At 33.7% G+C, this 21,728-nt stretch overlaps 1 protein-coding gene across 5 annotated transcripts in view; it reads right to left on the bottom strand.

The window, feature by feature from the left end:
• The window catches only part of SEMA3A (semaphorin 3A), a 657,947-nt gene that overhangs the window by 185,839 nt on the left and 450,380 nt on the right, over window positions 1-21,728 (bottom strand). For all 5 annotated transcript variants that reach the window (XM_007504009.3, XM_056799471.1, XM_056799472.1 and 2 more), the window contains one exon: window positions 19,260-19,322. In XM_007504009.3, coding sequence (XP_007504071.1) covers window positions 19,260-19,322 — 63 coding nt within the window. The remainder of the gene's footprint in view (window positions 1-19,259; window positions 19,323-21,728) is intronic.

Raw genomic sequence — 21,728 nt, 5'->3', positions numbered from 1 at the left:
CCTCCATTTTGTCCTGAATTCACTCTGTAAGTCACATCAAGACAGCTTAAATGTTGATCCTTTTTTCAACAATAATACAAGCATAGGTAAAGTTCATGAACCAAATAGACTACCAGGAACCCAAGACCCATTATCAAGATAATAGGAAAGGACTTATCAAGAAAGTATTGTCAAGGATGGAGCTGTCACTAATGTTATGATAACCAGTCTTTGGTGTACTTGTTGCCAAATCAATAAGCCTCTAGCCACAGAACAAAGGTATGGATTTAAGAATGCCAATTTAGAAATGATCTCAGAAGAGCTTCTTCTCAATTTGAGGTGTCTCACCTTTGGCAATCACAACAGAGATAAAAAATGCTGAATATTATAACTTTTTCCCCCCAATCATTCCACAGGCAACAGCACATGTTAATGCACCTGGGCATAGTTGAAATCACTCTCTTTTTAATGAGTTGCCCATTCTACTCTAATTTCTACTGGCAGTTACTGAAGCCAAAAATACTCCAGGAATAGCTGAGCTGAAAGTGAAAGTAAATCTACCAAGTGTTGAAAGGACCCAGGGGACTGCTAAGATATAGGATATAGTTGCTAAGTAACTTAAGGACAATAAACAAATATATAAAGTTGAACTATGTAGTTATTTTTTTTTCATTTTAAAGTAGAAAACTAATTTTAAATCCTCTAAAAAGTAATGTTTTATCACTGAAGAATTAACATTTATATGTATATTTTCAAATGGAAAGTGTCATGGCTCCCACTCTCCTCTTCTTCCCCTTCATTTACTTCCCCCTTCCAACACTCTTTAATCAAAACTAAGTTTTCTCATCTGGAACAAAAGAACATAATGGAAATAGTTAATAAGGGTGTTGGGAGATTTGGTAGAGAAGAAAGGAAGTATTAGGTAGGCACATATACTCCAATTCTGAAGTCAAGAATTAAAACAGGAAAAATTTAACTCTAGGCATACATTCATGACATATTGCTCATAGGAATAGTCACATGTGGGCTATATAATGATAATTCTATTCTAACCCTAAATATTATCATTCTGAATGTAATTAAAGTTTGACATCAACAATTCTGCCATTTGTTCCTCCTTTTGATGGCTAAAATCCTTGCCACCGATATTTTCATTAAGATAAAAAAGACAAGGGAAACTCAAATATCCCTCAAAAAATTCAAAAGAATAAATATAGAATGGCAGGTAATATGCCAGATAGTGGGAATGATATTTGGAATTAGGGCAGCTTGTCTGAAACTCTCTCAACTTGTATGTACTAAGGCAGCTGCCTAAAGCAAAGTACTTGGGCCAAGCACCAAGATCTAAACTGCTTACTCATGGTTCCTTCAAGTAAAACTGATACATTAAATTTAAATCAATACAGGATGCCAGCCAGAAGTGGAATTAGACCAATGGGTCGTAGATAATATTGTCATTTGTATTTTCTGAAAGATTCTAATTGAATGCCTCATTATATCTTGAAAACAGCTTTTAGTTCTTGATGGCCAAATTCTTTCAGGTTCAGCTAAGGCTTGAATATGATCTCAGTGACAGTTGTTTCCCTCAGGTCATTGCACATTTGAAGATATTTCCAAGTTAAGTATGGAGGGATTCATCACCTGAGCATTGACAAGTAGGTTCTGAATACTCTGGCCATGCTCTCCTGCCATCCCTGGTTGGTTAGGGTCTGGATGCTGAAAAATGAACAGGGTCTGTGGGGTAAGCAAGTAGCTTCACATCAGTTACCCATAAGATGTCATGCATAATCTTGAAATTTCATTTCAATTAAATTATTTAAGCAAGAGTCACAATTATCCAAGTCAACTATGATGGTGAAAATGGAGAACCTTGGATCAATGTCTACATGAAACTATGGAAATGGCCAGTGAGTTACGGATTAATTATCACTAAACTATAGTCTCTTTGTGGACACCAATTCTTTTAAATGTGCCATCAACTGTGGGAAAATAACTTGGAAATGGTATGGAATAAACTTTATTTAAAGGCTCATTTTATTTAAATATTTGGCATCAATATCAACATGTTACAGTTTATTAACCCGAGTAATGACACTGTGAAACATAAAGGATGATAACCCGTTCTTTCTGAATTTGGGGTATTTATTTTTATACAAAAACATTGTCATTCATTATATGAGTGTTAGTTAGCATTTGAGAATCTAAAGTACTTTTTGCAGCAATGAAAAAGGACATTTTAGGACTGTTCCATTCTGGTTTTAAAAACAGGAGAATGGTGATTGCCAGCTTTTTGTATGGGTCCCCAAATTCAGAGAAAAGAGCTGAAGCAGCAGCAGGCAACAGGGTCAGCTGAGGGTGAGGCAGGGTGTCAGCACTAGCAAAGGCTAAACCTCAGGAAGTAGCTAGAGTTCAGAAATAGGGTTGATACTTGGCACTCCCTACTTTGCAGCTTCTTAATCTTCAGAATGTGCCCTTGGTTTTGAACTCTGACCGGTAACCAACTCACTCCATGTCTTGCTTCTTTGGATTCCAGTATATTAGAGCCATTCTGGGACTAGCCGGGCCATTAGCTAGCCTTTAGTTAGAGTTTGGGATAATTCTCTCCTCTCTGACTACTTCATAATTATCAAGAACATGGTCAAAGGAAGTGTACCACTCCTGCTTCCCTCGGTTCCTTTAAATTTATGGAACATGGCTATTTAAAATATTTAAATATGTTTCAAATAATGTTTGGAAAATTTCACAATGTTCTTTGGGGGTGGTAGTGGGAAGCTGGGGTTGTTGATATTTTATTGTTATAGTCCAATAAAAGCCTGAAGCTTCATAGTTTATAACCAAATGACTAAAGCTTTAAAATGACATGTTTTGGCTTGAGATGAAACATACTCATGGAAAAAATGCATGGAACTTTAGTTTGTAACAATTATCTAACTAGGGTGGTCACTAAAAAGCAATGATTAAAAGTACTCTGCTTAAAGAATAGCTGAAAACAAATATAGAGAAGCTAAGTGCAAATTAAATCTGTAAGTTGTGAGTCTTTTAGCCTTAAATTAAGTTGCTGAATGCAAAGTTAAAGTATTGGCTCAAATTCTTCTCCTTTAGGAACTGTACATATCATAATTGTGAGATACTGCCTATACATACATACACACATGCACACACACATGCTGTGTCTGTATTTAGGTTCAACCACACATAAATCTCTGGCATGTATACTGATCTAAAAAATGTGTCATTTTAATCCAAATGTTTTTCCTCCTTTTCCTTCACAGCAGTAATTTTGGATACACACTGAATGCTAATAAGGAGAAAAATTCATCATTCTACACCCCTGAAAATGAAATTCTATTTAATTATTTTAATTCATAGAGTTTGATGTTTAATTTCCTTAGGAAAGATTTTGACTCTTATAGTCTTACCCTCTCCCCTAGAAATAAGATTTATACTTCTTACTCCTCTAGTTAAACTAACATGTTTAAATATTTAATCAAAATACATGATTTAAGGGATTTCCTAGAGGAATAAACACATTTATTTCATTCTCTCTTTTCCCCATGGCACAACAAATTAAGACATAATTTCCAGTCTTGCAAAGTCAGAGATATCGAATCATTCTTTTTTTTCATTATGAAAAGGTAAAATCAAAAGATAAAAAAAAGCATTCAGTTCTTTAAAATACACTGAACAATAGGGCTTCTGATGTTATTTAATTTCTAAAGAAACATCTTTGTTAGAATAAAGGATTTCTTACAGTAATTTGCTTAAATATGTTGTTTGTATTGGGAGACCTGCAAGCATATTCTTCAAGTGAAAGCAATTCTCAGGGCTAGTGTGTAAACTGAGTATCATGTACCTGATCTGTTCCAGTTACCCTAGGAGTAGGTTACCTACTTCCGAATCCTGGAGTTAAATTGCAATCCCTGTGCTCAGTTATGCATTTACTTTGTCATCTGAAATAAATTGCTTTCACATTTTGCCTTAATATGCTTCCATATTTTCCCCAAGCAAAATCTTAAATAAAATGAGAGTAAAGGAAGTAGACTAAATTTCTTGGACCCAGATCTGCAATTCTTCCTAAGGCAAGACTTCCATTGACCTTAATCAGAGACAATAAATGTATTGCCAAACTGTCACTGAATGCTGGTAAAGGAAATGAAATCAAGAGGTTGTATGAAATAATGTCTAGTCTTCCACTTGTGAGATCACAGGTTAAATCTAGTATGTTCCCATGAAAAGATGATCATTTCAAAGGGAAGATGAAACCAAGTTTTAGATAGTAAAGAGTTTATATAAATCAGTACAAGTTTTAATTTTTGAATTCGGGTATTATCTCATGGAAATAAAAGAGGACAGGCAGAACAATGTGGTATAGTGGCTGTCAAAAAGTGGTCTTAGACCTTTGGAACTCCCAGAATATCCAGGGTGATCCAAAAGGCTCAAAACCATCTTCATAATAAAATAAAATGTTTAGATTTCTAATATACATATGTCTTCAGATTTTCAATCCTCCTGATTGGGTGAATGCTGCTAGGAATTTACAACTGGAACAATTATGAGTTTGGGGGAGAAAGTGATAGATCATTATTAGATCATTTGAGAAGAGACAGTTACTGAAAGTAGGGGAAGCCAAAATATCCTTCAGTGCTAACAAAAGAGCTAAAAGTTTAGATTCTCATCAAGATTTACTGAGCAAAGAAATATGAAAATCTGTCTTTTTTCCATGCATGCTGTTGTAATTTTGATTTTAAACCATATTCAAAATATTCTAAGTATAGTCATGCAAATGACATTTCATATCATTGAAGCTTATCTCACAGAAACAATAGTTTACTCAGGAAAACAAAAGATGAGATTTCAGAGACTGACTGATTGAAAGCAGATTCTTCTACTTTCTTAGCACATAACTGTCTTTCATTTGTTAGTCAATCAACAAGCACATATTAAGCATATGCTATGTGACAGGCACTAAACAGGAATAATAAAGTTTATCTACACATAATAATTGTAGGAATATCAAAGGAAGATAATAAGCATTAAGCAAATACCAAGCATCCTGGTTAAGCCTGATTATAAATGGGGATTCATAACATGACTACTTGAATTACATACAGAGATTTGTTAACTGAACTATGAACTGAACTATTTTTTTAAGTTCAAACTGCTTCTCTTTTATTAAAATCCAAGTAAATATTATACAGACCAGGACTCAATAAAGACAAACATATTCAAATAATAATCTATCATCAGCATCTCCAAGTAAATGTGAATGATGAAGTAGCATTACCAAGCAATCTTAGGAAGCCCATCCATGACAAATTACTTATAATTTATTAGCTGTCAAATCTCCAAACTCTTGTGTTAAAAGGGACTTAATGAATCACTGAATTTCAAAAATCACAAAGAAGTGATTACAGTTAACTTAGAATATATGATTTTTCAAAATGTACATGTGTTGATAACGACATTTAGATAAAATTGATTCACTTTACAATTGAATGAATTTTATTTTTTGCATTTAAAAACTTCATTCTTGCTGACAGTGGTACAGTGGTTAGAGTGCCAGTCCTAAAATCTGAAGGAGTTGAGTTCAAATCTAGCCTGAGACACTTCCCATGTGTCCCTGGGCAAGTCATTTAATCTCAAATCGCCTATCCCAAAGATCTTTTAAAAAGTCATGCTCTTGAGAGAATTCACCAGAGTACTGAAAACTTGACACAAAAGAAGATGAAGAACCCTATTCTGCTTGAATACTTCACTTGGAAGTATGACCAATTGCCAATTTCATAGTCTGAGTTTAAACAATGAGAAAGCTCTTCATCATGTAATTTGACTCAATATAACTGCCACTGGCTTTCTAGTCCTTTCCTCTGGAGCAACTAAGATCAAATTATTCCTTTTTGGCAAGTAAGAGAAGTTCAAGTATTTGAAGACAACCAGTATAGTCTCATCACACATCCCTGTGGTTTTCTCTTCAATAAATTAAATATTCCTCATTTCTTCTTTATATGACATAATTAAATTCTGCTCACAATCTTGCTCACATTCATATAGTAAAGTTTAGCAATCTTTTCCTTAAAATTTTATTATAAAATTCAACACAATATACTAGGCAGAATCTAACCATTATTGAATAAAATAACTTTGTGGCAGCATAATCTTTTTCAGAAATGATTTCTCTGGATGATCTGAAAGCCAGGATCATGGCTTCTTCTCTGTAGTATCAGACAGGGAGGTCTTGTTTATTCCCAGAAATTTGGGGTACAGGCCCAAGACTGCAGCCCTTTATTTTGCAAGGCCCTACACATAACTAGAGAAGGGCCACTTTCACTGTTTTATCAAACCACCAGTTTTTAAAAGGATCTTCTTTCCTTCCATCTTTTCTTCTCTCCCTGCCACTATTACTCTCTCCCTTCTTTCTTTTCTTTTTTCTTTCTTTCCTTCCTTCCTTTCTTCTGTTCTTCCTTTCTTTTTTCTTGTATCTATCTATCAACTGGCTATTGGGTTATCTAGTTTTGAATATGAATCTACCTCATCTAGATAGGAACTTTAGAAGACACTCATGTGCCTAATTCTCAAACTGATCAGTTCAAAAGCTTTAACCTGCTCCATTTTTCCTGTGTGCACCTCTTCAGGTAGCATGGTAGCTTTATACTCCCCAGGGGCTTACCATGTTAGTACAAGGCTTAAATGCATACACTCCAACTTCTTTAGCTCTATCTACTGCAGCCCTAACCCCCCAGATTCAAGAGATCCACTGCCCTCCACCTCCCTAACAGCAGAGGCTAAAGGCATGTGCCACCACACCTGGCAAAAGGGACTTTTTGAGGTTCTTGGTGATATCACTAAATACAAACTGTCATTCTTAGGAAAAGTAATCCTAAATTAAAAAAAAATCTGGGAAGAAATTTAAGAGACTAACACAGAACTTACACAAGAATAGCTACTTGATGCTGCTTAAAGAATTGAACTGAGTAGTTTTTAAAATTGATTTACTTATTTTTTAAAACCCTTACCTTCCATCTTGGAGTCCATACTGTGTCCTGGCTCCAAGGCAGAAGAGTGGTAAGGGCTAGGCAATGGGGGGTCAAGTGACTTGCCCAGGGTCACACAGCTGGGAAGTGTCTGAGACCAGATTTGAACCTAGGACCTCCCATCTCTAGGCCTGGTACTCAATCCACTGAGCTACCCAGCTACCCAGCTGCCCCTGATTTACTTATTTTTCATGAATGTTCAACTCACTTCCTGCATTGGTAAGAAACCCATTTTAGAGTCTTGGTGGCTATTTAAATGATTATTTCATTCTTATAGTTTTCAACATCACAGAGATTCTTTGAAGGAATTATATTCCCTAAGTCACAGATGCCTATTATTTACAAAATATTTCCTATAAAATTTTCCACACCTATCTTTATAGCATTTTATAAATAAAATGCTGAATGTCTACATTCATGACTTCCTTCATGAGTGTCTACAACTTTTTATGGAGTGTACTTTTGGAAAGTCTACAATAATTTTATTAATTTTTTTCCTATATGATTATCCCTAATCTCCCACAAGAAAAGATATTTTATTTTACTTTGAAAAAAATTGAAAAATAAATGGGTAAAATGGCTGTTGCTTTTAAGTCAGTTTTCAGTCATGTCTGACTCTGTGACCCCATTTGGGGTTTTCCTGGTAGAGATACTAGGAGTGGTTTGCCATTTCCTCCTCCAATAAGGCAAACTAATCTAAGTGCCCAGGGTCACACAAGTACTAAATATCTGAGGCCAGATTTGAACTCAGAGAGATGAGTCTTCCTGATTCCATTGTGCCTCCCAGCTACTCCCCAAATGACTATTGTATGTGTATAAATGTATAAAATGTAGTTGCCTCAACTAAATATACTATTCAGTAGAAATAAAGCAAAGTAGAGAATAGAAATAGCAAATCTACTTATCTCTATATAGATGATAAAAAGGTAATTTTTATTATTTTACTAGATATTTTTCTTGAGTTAGTGGTAAAAAAAATGAAAAATATGCTTTAATTTAAAATAAAGAAAATAGGAACTCTTACCATTTTCTCATCATTAAACCCTGGTTTAATGAAAAGAGAACACATTTTTTTTTACAAAGGAACAGATATAATGCAGCATATACCAAACATTTCATGATATTAACAATTCCCGTTGTTACTTAAACAGTTGATAATTTAATCATATCAGAATGATTAAAAGGCATCACATAATGGAAAGAACACTCTACTTGGAGTCAAGCATCCTGGCTTCCAGTTTTCTGTCTACAATTGGCTTGAATTAACTCCTCCAAGTTTCACTTAGCATCAAATGCAGAACAGGGATGATTATACTTACCTATCACTACTTTGTGATGAGAAAACAAGTAAGTGTTTTGTTAAGTATAATATAAATGTGCAAGCATATATAGAGAGAACCAGACCTGGAATCAGGAAGACCTGAGTTCAAATTTGACTTCAGACATTTCTTATTTGTGTGACCTATGGCAAATCACTTGACCCTGTTTGCTTCAGTTTCCTCATTTGAAAAATGAGCTGGAGAAGGAAATGGCAAATTAATCCAACATATATGCCAAGAAAACCCCAAATGGGGTTGCAAAGGGTTGAACACTATACTGAAAACAACTGAAGCATAACAACAATATAAATGTGACTTTTTATTGCTTTTAGTTCTAGCATACCTGTACTTTTCAGTTTTTAAATGATTAACTGAATGTGTATATAATTACTTATAATGAAAGAAGATACATGCTTGAAGATTATTCAGAACTTTCTTGAAAGTAGAATGGTGTCACATGTGATACAGTATTCTTTTATTTTTTAACCAAACCTATGATTTTAATAGTTACTTTCTTCTTCTCTGCAATTTAGAAACTTAAATGTTTTCTTGGAACATTGAAAAATGAAGTGATGGCTGCATTATGGGAAGATGGCAGAGGAAAATATGAAGCTTCTTCACCCTCCTAATACCTCCACAAACAACCCAAAATAACTCCACATAATCATTGCTAAAAGTGCCCAAAACACACAGGATTTGGGAGGAAGGTTTCTGAAATTCCTGGCTTAAATCACCTTGACAAAAGCCCTGAGGGCAGAAACAGAGTAAACAGAGTAGAATCAACAAAGTAGCTCCAGCAGTGCAGGACTGGCAAACTCATGGGGTTTGCTGAGTCCAGGGGCTTTTATCCCTGAGGATACTACTGGAATTGGTAGGTTGAAGGCCTTGGGAGCAGCAGCCTCTACTGCCCTTCTGAAACCCTCACTGGCCTATAGCTAGGGATTGAAATAGTGGAGACCACAGGGACTAGGTCACCAGGTTCTAAGGGATAGTACTCAAACCTCACTGCAAACAGTGGACTAGACACTTTCTCCATCTTCGGGTGGGCCAATAGAGAAAGAGAAGTAAGGAAGGAATGTGCACCACTTAGTGTGTTTGTTGAGGTATTGGGGCCCTGTCAGTTTAGTAATTTTCAGGTAAAAAGAGTCCCTGCCTGTTGCCATAGGGGAGGTAGATTGACTGCTTGCAATTGTAGTGGCAGATATGCCCATGGGCTCTAGTTGAAGCACCTGAGGTCAGTCATGGCCTGGGATTTGAGCAAAGGACCAGAAGTACTTCTAACCCTGGACTATAAAAAGTGGAATAACTAAAAAGGACCCCAGAAAAAAACACACACATGAAAAACCCTGAAACCTGACATAATATAACCCAGCACCTTAGAAACCAAAGGATTCCAGCAAAAAACAAAAACCTATTATGAAGTCTACTAGAATGGCTGCAAAATTAAAAAATAAAATAAAATAAATGAGAAAGGAAATGAGAGAAAACCCAAGTATTGATGGCTATTTTGGGGACAGAGGAACCTTGGCTCAAATTCATAGAGAATGAAATAAAAATATCTACTTCAATAAAAGCAAAGAAATGCAATAAATTGCCAAAAGCTCAAAAAAGGTTTTTTAAAAGAGCTTAAAATGACCTCAAAAAACAAATGAAAGAGGTTGATGGAAAATTGGGAAAAAAAATAAGAGCAATGAAAGAAAATTATGAAAGATTGCTCAAATAGGAAAAAAAAGATCCAGACACTTACAGTAGAAAATAACTGATTAAGAACTAGAACCGACAAAGGGGAAGCTACCAATTTCCTAAGAAAACAAGAAATAATAAAGATAAAAAATGAAATAATAAAAATATGAAATATATTATCATAAAATAACTGACAAAAATTGGTCAAGGAGAGACAATATAAGAATGCTTGGGAATTCTAGAAATTTTCAATAAAAAATTAGACGCCATACTCGAAGAAATTATCAAGGAAACCAGTCCAGAATCTATAATCAGTGGGTGAAATAGAAATGGAAATAATCTACCAGTCACAGCCTCAAAGGGACCCAATGGCTAAATTCCATATCTCTCAGTTTAAGGAGAAAATACTACAAGCAACAAGAAAAACATTAATCTGGAGCTACAGTCAGAATAACACAAGACTTGGTAACTACAACTTTAAAAGAATATAGGATATGGAACACAGCATTTTATAGAGCAAAAGTGATGAGATTACAACCAAGAATAATATATCTAGCAAATCTGAGCATAATTAGAAAATGTAAATAATGGATATTTAATGAATTAAAGGAGTTTCAACAATTCTTGGGGGGAAACAACCCAGAACTCAGAAGAACTTAGATCTATAAGAAACATACAAAGGTAATGAAAGACTAATCAAAAACAAGGAAGGAAGCAAGAATGGAAGGAAGGAAGCAAGGATGAAAGGAAGGAAGGAAGGAAAGAAAGAAAGAGAGAGAGAAAGAAAGGTAGAAAGAAAGGTAGAAAGAAAGAAAAAATGTAGAAAGAAAGGGAGGAAGAAAGGAAGAAAGAACAAAGGAATGAAGGAAGGAAAGAAAGAAAGAGAGAGAAAGGTAGAAAGAAAGAAAAAATGTAGAAAGAAAGAAAGAAAGAAAGAAAGAAAGAAAGAAAGAAAGAAAGAAAGAAAGAAAGAAAGAAAGAAAGAAAGAAAGAAAGAAAGAAGAAACAATTTTTCAAAGGTCACGTGAGTGTGTGTTAGGAGTTGGGATCAAACCCAAGTTTTTCTTCCTGACTGAGACCACTATACCAGTGATTATAGTTGTTTAGTTATATCTGACTCTTGTGATTCCAATTGGGGTTTTCTTGGCAAAAATCCTGTTGCAGTTTGTCATTTTCTTCCCCAGCTCATTTTATATATGAGGAAACAGAGGCAAAAAGGGTTAAAGGACTTATCCAGTGTCACAATTTATAAGTATTCGAGTGTCCAATTCAAACAGAAACAGCTCCTCTAATCTGCACATAAAGTCTTGGTCTATATATTGACTTAGTTTTAAAATAGAATATTATCTATATTTTATTTTTATTTATTTAATGGATTGGCTTTTACTTCCCTGCTATCTGGTTCTGGCTGTATGTTAACTACTGCCACACCCACCTCAAGTTTGACACTTCTGTACCACATTATGATTTTCATTATGTGTTTAAGATGGACTACCTCAGCTCATTTTAGTTTCAGCACTTAAAAGCCATAAGCATATTCAGAAAGCTTCCATAACTAAAATGGAAAGGTTTGTCTTGACTGGCTACATATTTTTGACAGCCCGATAGCTACAACAAATTAGCTGCTCTTCCCCCTGCCGGCCCCCCTTTTTTCTTTCTAAAGGAGGAAATCTTTTGCTTCATGGTTAAGGTTACCTTTAGGGCAGGGTGAAGGTCATGCCTCACCGTGCAGCTGTTGTGCTGCACCTGGGCTATAAGTAGACCCCTTCAGGATTCAGTATTGACAGCCCCTTGAGATCAATAATTACAGATGTTCAAAATGAGAATTGTTATAAGATAGGGAACTATATGCTGGCAAGTTCTGGAAAGCACAGATACAAAATAATATCAAATATCTGCATGGTGGAACAAACTCAGCTAATCATGAAATCAAGTATGTTCAAAATTTGACTTTAGGTCCTGTTATAAAATCCAGATTCTGGGGGAACTGTATGCATGGCTTGATACATTCTATACTTGGATTAAGTCGACTATTCAAGGTTTTAAAAATTATTACTATTCCAGAGAATGAGCAAATTCAGTAATATTTTGGGGGCTGAAGGGTGGGGTGGGGCAAAGCCTTTGACTTTCATGGTATGTTTTGCTTCAAATGTACAGAGAAATAAATGCATTAGAATTTTATTTCCATTTTCTTTCATGGACAGGATCAAGATATTTCAGGAGTAATGCTTTCACCTGGAAATGGAGTGGAGTGTTTTTCTTATTTCTTATTATTCATACTAATAACAGGAAGGTTGATACTGAAAATCAGAATCAGCCACAAATCTTTCCCAAAAAGATTGGCAGCATCATTCTGTCCTTTTTGGCCAAAAGAATCTGGATGGAAAGGCAAGCCTTCTGCTAAACTGCCATGTTGCCTAGCCGGCTAGGGGCCATGGTCAGCTTCTCTTCTGAGCAATAATTTCATTAGAAAGTTCCACCTTGTATGTTTGCAGGTAGATTTTATCTTGAGATTGAGATTGCACAAAACTAGTTTGAATGTTATCCTTCAAATGCATTTGGAGTATTTTTCTGATTCTGTTTTAACTGGCTGGGGAAGTAACCTGCTTCCTTTTAAAAAAAATTATAAGTAATAATAGATATAATAATTATTATTGCTGTATCAAACTTGGAATATCAGTATTTGTTAGTTCTTTTTAGCTTAGCTCTATGAAATCTGTACTACTTTTCAAGTTCCCTCAACAAATATGTCTAAGTAATCTGTTTTTTCAATCGTTTTATTCTTCACACATTTTATTTGAAAATTACTTCACACTTTTCAAGGCATTTTCACACACAAGACCCCATTTAATCCTTACAACAATCCTGGGAAATAAGCAGCTCTCTTTATTTTCAAATTATAGATGGGCAACTGAAATGCAGAGAGATTAAATGATTTGTCTGAACTTGCACTCTCATTAGTGTAGACAGGACTAGAATCCAAGTTCTCATTATAAGTCAAATGTACTTTTCCATTCTGCTAAACGACTTTCTAAATATCCTAAATGAATAGGTCAGGTTTGTAGACAATGTCAGTATATTTCCCCCTTTTTATTCCAATATAGAATAGCAAGGCAGACTAATGGCTTGAAAGGCAAAAATGTGTCAGGAAGATGCGAGTTCAAATTCTGTCTCTGAAATTTAGCATCTCTGACAGTCAAGTCAGTTGAGGCAGGTCAGTTAGCTTCTCTGTCTTGTCTGCCTCAGCTTCAAAATAAGGAGTCTGGGTGAGATGTACTCTAACACTGAATCAATGATGCAATATAATTTATTTTGAAATAATGTTGATACAAGATAAAAAATTCAACAAAAGCATATATTATACGTTAATAGTTGTCTAGTAGGATAGCTTATAGAGTTGATTTCCTGTGAACATTTTGCTTTGTGATATTATACTGGGCATTCAATTGTCAATTTGCTCAAGCACAGGCTATATCAAATTAATCACCTTCAGTGAATTAATAAATACCAAATCATTAAGATTTTTCTCCTTACAAGAGTGGAAGCTGGGTCTTTTTCACCTCATCGAAGAGATTTAAAGCAAGGAAAGGAAAAAGAGAAAAAGCATTTGTATAGTAAATACTAGGTGGTAGGCATTGTGCTAAGGATTTTTACAAATATTATCTGATCTGGTTCTCACAACAGGCCTGCAAGAGAAGCATTATTATGACCCCCATTTTTCAATTGAGGAAACTAAGGCAGACTGAAGATAAGTGGCTCATTCAGCTAGTGAGCATCTGAGACTACATCTGAAGTTAGGTCTCTCTGACACCAAGCCCAGTGCTCTATGCACAGGACCACCAGCTGTCTCATTACATGCAAGGCACAATCCTAGGTCCTGGGGACCTAACCATAAAAAATAGCAGTCAGTACCTGCTCTCAAAGAGCTTACAGCTGAATCACGGTGAGGCGGCAGGTTATGTATGTATATACATGCACATATATATATATATGTATATATATATATGTAGAGAGTTTTCTACAGAGTAGAATGCAATAGAGAAAAGAGAAAAATACTCAAAAATGTCATGAATGCAATATCTAAAATTGGCTATTGATATTTTGATGCCTGAGCTTAACTAGTAAACTTGTAGAAATACAAATATAAGAAAAAGGAATACTTAGGGGCTGGTGGGTAGCTCAATGGATAAAAAGCCAGAGATGAAATAGGGAGGACTTGGGTTCAAATGTGACTTCAGACATTTCCTAGCTGTGTGACACTGGGCAAATCACGTAACTCCAATTACCTAGCCCTTGGCCTTACCATTCTTTGTCCTAATACTTAATAGCAATTTTAAGGTAGAAGAAAACAGTTAAAAAAAGAGGATGTTTATTTTTAATTCTTCATGGTAGAGACTAGATCTGTGATGGCAGTCATTTAAGGATGAAGAAATCCTTACTACCAATGGAGGTCAGTTACTTCTCTGCAATTTATAGTCTGAGAATTCTTAAAGTATTGAGAAATTAAACTCAGGGTTACATAACTAGTTTGTTAGAGGAGGGACTGGACATATTCTTGTCTTCACTATTGTCTCTCTTTTCACTATGCCCTGTTGCCTTTCTTTTCATTCTTAGGATAACTTAAAATGTAAGACCCTATTAAAGTATGTTTTTTTCTTCATGTATCAACTTAATTTTATAGAAAATAACCTATATTCTTTTTTTCCCCAGATTACATACCAATTACATTGCAATAATTAATATTCACTTTCTGACACTTAAAGACCACAATACTGAAACAAAAGAACAGACAATATAGTGTTATACAAAAGACTATTAGAAGGTAATGGAAAATAATGTCCTCATGTCCAGTCTTTTAGAAGAATTATTATTATGAAATATCTTTAAGCATACATGTAAAATCATGCTCTATCATTATCGATAATTGAATGAATTTACTATATATCATTATATTAAGTAAATATACCTCAAATGGCAAAATATCTAAAGTATAAAGAGAGGCAGCATCAAGAACATCCTTCACTCCACTGATCAACTCATCAATCAGTTCTGCCTTGAAGGAGAGAGACCCTAAGCTGGCTTCTAAGGGATGCTCTCCTCTCTAATACTCCAGGGTTAAGTAAGTATGGAACATTCTCTTCTTCCCTTAATTCAACTGAAAAAAAAAAAGGTAAACTTTTCTGGAGGAATTTTACTAGGTAAGTAAAGGAGAAAGTAAAGTAAAACAAACTTCAGAATACAAAAACAGAACTGATGAGTTACAGAACCCAGAAATATTCTCTCAAGATGTCTATAATTTAGATAAATATCTTCTGGCAAGACTTCTGAAAAGGCAACTCACTGTCCCCCAAACACACACATGCACACTCACACCTGATATTGATCTTCATTCACTATTTCTCAGTACAATTTTGTTCAGCTCAGAATCCTAGAGTCACTAGCCTTTGGTGGAAGCTGGTTTTCCATTTATTTGAGCTTAGCTTCTTGATTTCCTGTTCAAACTCAGTCTAGGCTTAAGATAAGATTCCTTCACATGACCCTCATTAGAAATAATCACGTGCTTCACACCTTCAAATATAATTCTCCTTTTAGATCTTAGGAGGATTTTTTCCCTTCATTTTCAAATTTGTCCCTACCTCACATCCTATGCCAAGTTCCTGTTTCTGATGGTAAGATACCTTCCAGTACAGAGTAAGGGATTTTACTCTCCACTTTACCAACTCTTCTTCCTTCTCTATATTTTGAAAGTGATGACTCATTTGTTAGCTGCTAGGATAATAGAATTACAGACTAAAGTGACCCTAATGTACATTGAATTCTACAGTCTCAGAAACATAGGCTGAGAACAGAGAAATGACTGAGGGTTATATATATAGTTAGGGGTTTTATGCAAATTCAAGACTTTGTCCAATATATCACCCCATTACCAATTTGATGTAACATAAACTAATAATCACTAGTATGCAGATAGTAGTTTATATTTTGTAAAGGTTATTGCATACACCATTTAATTTAACAATCCTGGGAAATAGATACTAATATTATCCCCATTTTATAAATAAAGAAACTAAAATTGAAAAAGGTGACATGACTTAGCAAGTCTCACAGCTAGTAAGTATCCGCCTCCAGGTTATATGTATTAAAACAGAAATAGTTCCAAGCCTTAGTGTACTATGAGGTAAGGAAGGATCTTTTCACCAGCCTAATGAGGCACTTGCTGAAATAGCAACATCTCACATATTTAGTGTTTGTCCATTTACAATGATTTTTCCTCACAAAGGCTATGCAAGAATCAGTCAGTCAACATTTATTGAGTACCTCCTATGTGTCAGTTACTGTGCAAAGTGCTGGGGAATATAAATAAAGGTAAAAGACAGCCCCTGTCCTCAATGAGTTCACAATCTTTAGTACAAAATACATCACTCCCATTTTACACTTCCCCCAACCGAGACTATGAAATGAAACCTGAACCAAGAACACTTGCATCTAAAACCATCCGTCTTTCTATTACTCTATTCAATTTCTCCTAAAGCATGGTGCTACTGAAAGTAATGTCTGCCCAAGACATGGCTGTTTGCTTGATGTAGAGAAAAACCTAAACCAGATAGTTCCTAAATATTCCAGGACTAGGGCCTGGGGAAGGGAAGAAATGATAATGACTACGGGAAGATATTGACAATTGTGGATGCATTTTACAACTCTATATAAGTGAGCTTACTTATGAAATGAATTCATAAATGTGAGATGAGGCTATTCTAATGAATCCTATTTCCATAAGGTGAATAAGAAAAAATCATCTCATTGTAATTCAATCACACTGTAAGCATCTGGGAAGGATATTTACATGGTTCATGCTACCCTTTTTTGAGAATAATACCCTCATTCATTAGGAATCAGGTGATGAATAACAGCATAGCAAAATTTATTTACAATTTTATAGTTTGTAAAGTGTTTGACAGATACGATCTCATTTAATCCCAACAACAACTCAGAGAGGATGTCTATTATTACCTCTGTTTTATAGATGATAAAACATCATTGCAAAATTTCTGGAGCTAGAGTTGAAGCAAAAGGAAGTTAATTGACTTGCTTCTGGTTACTGCATAAGTTCAAGAAGTGTGATGAACGTGTGTTCCTCTTACTTCAAAAGTTCAATACCCATCACAGCAGTCTTTACAACTACACTGGACCATGATAAGTTATGGTTAGGAACACATTCCATTAAATTTCAGTATTGGCCTAAAGGCCATCATTCATATATCAAATATTCAATGAATAACAGATTCAACAAAAGAGAAAATAGAAAAAAAGAATAAAGAGGGAATAAAGTGAAAAAAGAACTGTCAGAAATGAAAATAATGAAGATTTAGAGAAAATTAATACAAATATGTCTTGTGCATCCATTATGGTATGTTAATATCTTCATTCAATTTTTAAGCCATATTGTTTGTCTTTGAAGTATAATTACTAACTATAGACTGCAGGTGAGATTAATTAGACCTACAAAAGCTAAATAAATATGAATTTTTATGCTTTCCTAAAAGGCTAGGTCACATAATTCTTAGAGTATTTCATGAGTCGAATGACTATGAATATTAATGAGTCAAAAGTAAATAAACTTATGAATATCAAACATAACTTATGTGTTTGACAGTCAAATAAGATATGAACTTTAAACAGAATCTCAAAATCTAATCCCAGCTCTTCACATACAACTAAATGAAGAGTATATTGAAAATGTTTAACAAGGAGCTCTCCAGAAAAAAAAAATTGCAATTCAGCAGCCTTTTAAGTTTAACACTTCATTATCCACACTTTCTCTATCACTTTCCTTAATCTAGACAGTGAATGAAACAAATCAAACCCTAATATTTATGCAGTCTGATGATTTTGAAAGTTCACAATTAAAATTCAAATCAGAATATACATGAATTTTTAGAGCCTGCTGGAACCAGCATCTTCACACTTTTGATATCAAGGTCAAAGACTGTAATATCTCGCCTAAAGTCAGTCAATACATAGACAGATCTGACATTTAAACCTAATTTCCCCTTGCTTCATACTCGAGGCTATTTCTTTTCCTTTATTTTTATTATTAATTATTGTTATTGTTATTTGAGTTTCAAGCTGTTTCTCTCCCTCCTTCCTAAACCCACACTAGAGAAGGCCAATTTTAACATATATATGTGCATATTATACATATAGAATATATATATGGAAGACCTATTCTTTTGTGAGACACTGTCTTATATACTTGTCTAAAGCTAGACTTTTAGTTAATATTCTGATTGTTATTCAGTTTTTAAAATTATGACATTTTCTTCAAGCTTCCTATTTGAAGTTCTCATTGGTGAGATCACATATCAATGGAGTGCTGAAGAATACACACATATGCATACTATTTCAAATTTATTTTATATATTCATATGTAGTTTTATATATAAAATTCTATTCATTTTATTATTTATACTTAATTCATATATTACATATAAAACGATATTTGTTTTATATTTATGGAAAATTCTATGAACTAGTTAATAAGCAATTGTTTTGTCTAATGCATAGATGCAGGCACATACATACATGTGTGTATATATACATATATACATATATACATACACACATATACAAACCTACCTATATTTTTCCAATCACACTACTTAAACATTTGCCTGTGGCTAGTCCTTTTGAAATCAAAGGAAATTCAAGATCAAAGAAAATCAAAGGAAATTTCCCAAATCATAAATTACCCTTCAGAAGTTTTGGAGACACAGGTGTACTTAAAGACAAAAACCCTATCTATAACTCTGACCGTGTCTAACTTCCTGCATAACAGATCTTGCTGTCACAATTGCTGTCAACCATGAACGCCAATTGAGGTTAACTATATTGATTAGGTCTCCTGAACTGTTTACTGAACATATTAAAAACAGATTATCCAACAAGGTGACATACTTCATGTTAAATATAGGTAGGGCTGACATAGATAACATCCTAGGAATATTATATTCAATATATAAATAAATATTATATATTTGTTCCTTTTGAGGTTTTTTTTATTGATAGTTCCATAGACCATATAATTATCTTCAGTATTTCCACAACTGCAAATTAGATACATGGAATCTAAATGTAAAAGCATAAAAGAAAAATAAATGTATAAACTGAAAATTATAAAATTACTACACACAAGCTTGCAAAATTGCTTATTTCTCTTCTAATATAATTTTTTAAGTTTATTGCTTACCAAAATATCTTTTCCAGCCCACTTGCACTCGTCCCTTCGAGTATGAGAAACTGGCCATGCAATCTAAAAGCAAAGAAAAAAAATTACTTTGATGCTGCTTGGAAGGAAGTTTCTCTTAAAATCACAACTATAACTTTTGAAGTCCAAACTGATGAAGCCAAGATCAATATACAATCAAAAGCAGACAACATGCATGGTATTATCACTCTTTCTTAGTGTTTCAAATTCCTATTAAGATATATCTCTACATAATGTAATATATTAAGATATTTAATTCAGATTTTGTTAATTTATTCTATTTTATTTTTAGGAAAAGTGAACAATATGGATATGTGTCTGAAGTTATAATTGCATGTAAATGTTATTGCTGTCTCTAATTATACAACTTCTTCCCTTTTCCCCAGTACTTTAGATATTTGAAATTGCTTCCCTTTTAATATAAATGAAATGTGATCACTGTTTTTCATTTTATTTATCATTGCTAGCCAGTTAAAAATTATTATTCAGTATAGTGGAAAAATTATTTGGCATGAAATGACCCTAAAAGTAAGTCACTTTGACTTTACCTAGGTTGGTCCTCCAAACCTAGGTGAAAGTTCCTTCATTTATATTTCCTGTTGAAAATACAAATTAAAAGAATATCATCCTAATTTCATTTTAATCACTGAAGAACACTAAAATGCCAAAAACTTTATGGCCAGTGAAGGCTATTTTGTAAAATTTTCCTTTTTATGTATAATTTTTAATTTTACATAATTAAAGAAGTGTGAAAAATAAGGTATGAATAAGGTGCTAATTTTGCTATAGCCTTGAGGACATTTTTTATATTATGTCTTCCTTACTGTAGCCACACAGTAGAAGAATACCTACATAGTCACTCCATAGATAACATAATGATTTAACCAAATGTCTAGTAAACTCAGAACTACACAAAAGTTAAACTGATAATTAAAAGACAGGCTTAAATGTCCCAAAATGCAAAATATTCTGTTGAATATTCTATTCTATTAATATTGAATATTCTATAATTAATATTCTATTAATATTGAATATATTCTATTGAATATTTTCAGTAAAGGATATTATGAAACAAATACAAAGAATCTATAGCATTTTAAAGGACTGGGTCTATTATTATATTCAAATAAAATGCTATCAGATAAGAACAACTCCTCCTAGGAATTCTGTTGAGAACGTTGGAATCTATAGTATTAGAAAGTTCCCTTAACAATGAGAAGTTAAGTGACTTGACCAGAGTCAAAAAGTATATAGCAGAAGAAGGATTTGAACTTGGTTCTTCTTGATTTCAATTCTGTCTATCCATCACTAGATATAGCCTCTCAGATATAAAGTCAATTGAAATTAAAAAGTTAAAATCTAGAATATTTCTGTTACAAAGACAAAGTTAATTTGTGTTTTTTTACTCTAAAATACAGATTGCTAGAATCTTCTTTAGTTACCCTAAAATTCTATTTCTAATTTTATTTTGCTTTTTTATTTTTTCAATTGTATATTATATACATAACACAATATTATGACCAATTATACTGCATTATCTGACATTTCTAAATGAATCACAACCAGGTTTTATGTGATGGCCACATATCATTCTTGTTTAATGCCTAAAAGCTTTTCAACAGATAGATATAATTGGCTTCCATGATCCATAGAATTTTTTCTATATTTTTGTGAAATTAAATAGAATAACTAGAGTAAAGGTAGTCATACAAAAAGCAACGATTTGTTCTCATGTAGATTAGAATGTTTTTAATAGTACAGTTAATTTAGATAATCTGTACATTAAAACTAACACTGATAGCACTTAAGTCAATATCATTTAAGAGATTACCTTTACAATACTCCAGCCACTAGCAAAAATTAAAAAAAAAAATCCACACATCTGCCAATGATTGGCTATACTACCATTCTCATCATAGGAGTCATATGGGGCGTTTCTTCTGAGGCCATAAAATGTCAGAGGGGACAGTCATGAAGGTAGACTTTAGGGATCATCTAACTGAAATTATTTTTTTGGTTTATTTTGTTTTGTTTAAGGACAAAATTAAGGCTGAGAATTTCATTGAGTATAGTAACAGAATGGATACCTAGAGTCAGAGATTATGCAACTTTTGTAGTATTCCCTTCCAATCATGTTAGTGAGCACTAGTCTACTGATAAACAACATATTGAACTTCCTTTTTAGTTTCCTCTTCCCTATTCTCTTTGAGAACATACTTTAAACATTCTGACTACTTACTTTTTAGCCAGTAAACAATTCTGTTCTCTAATAGACCCAACATCTCCAAGTAGGAAACAAGTACTCAGTTCAAGGACCAGAGAAGGAATTGGGTCAATTCCCATTTAAAATATTCAAATTCATAATCATCAGTGGAGAGGAAAAATAATAGCCAAGATAAAAAATGACATGAATGAATATGAACCTCCATAGTATATTTTCTATTCCTATTT

Source organism: Monodelphis domestica, chromosome 5 (assembly GCF_027887165.1).
Source record: "Monodelphis domestica isolate mMonDom1 chromosome 5, mMonDom1.pri, whole genome shotgun sequence".
In the NCBI taxonomy this organism is placed as follows: domain Eukaryota; kingdom Metazoa; phylum Chordata; class Mammalia; order Didelphimorphia; family Didelphidae; genus Monodelphis; species Monodelphis domestica.
The sequence above is the reverse complement of the archived record's forward strand: the minus strand, read 5'-3'. Positions and strand labels throughout refer to the sequence as shown.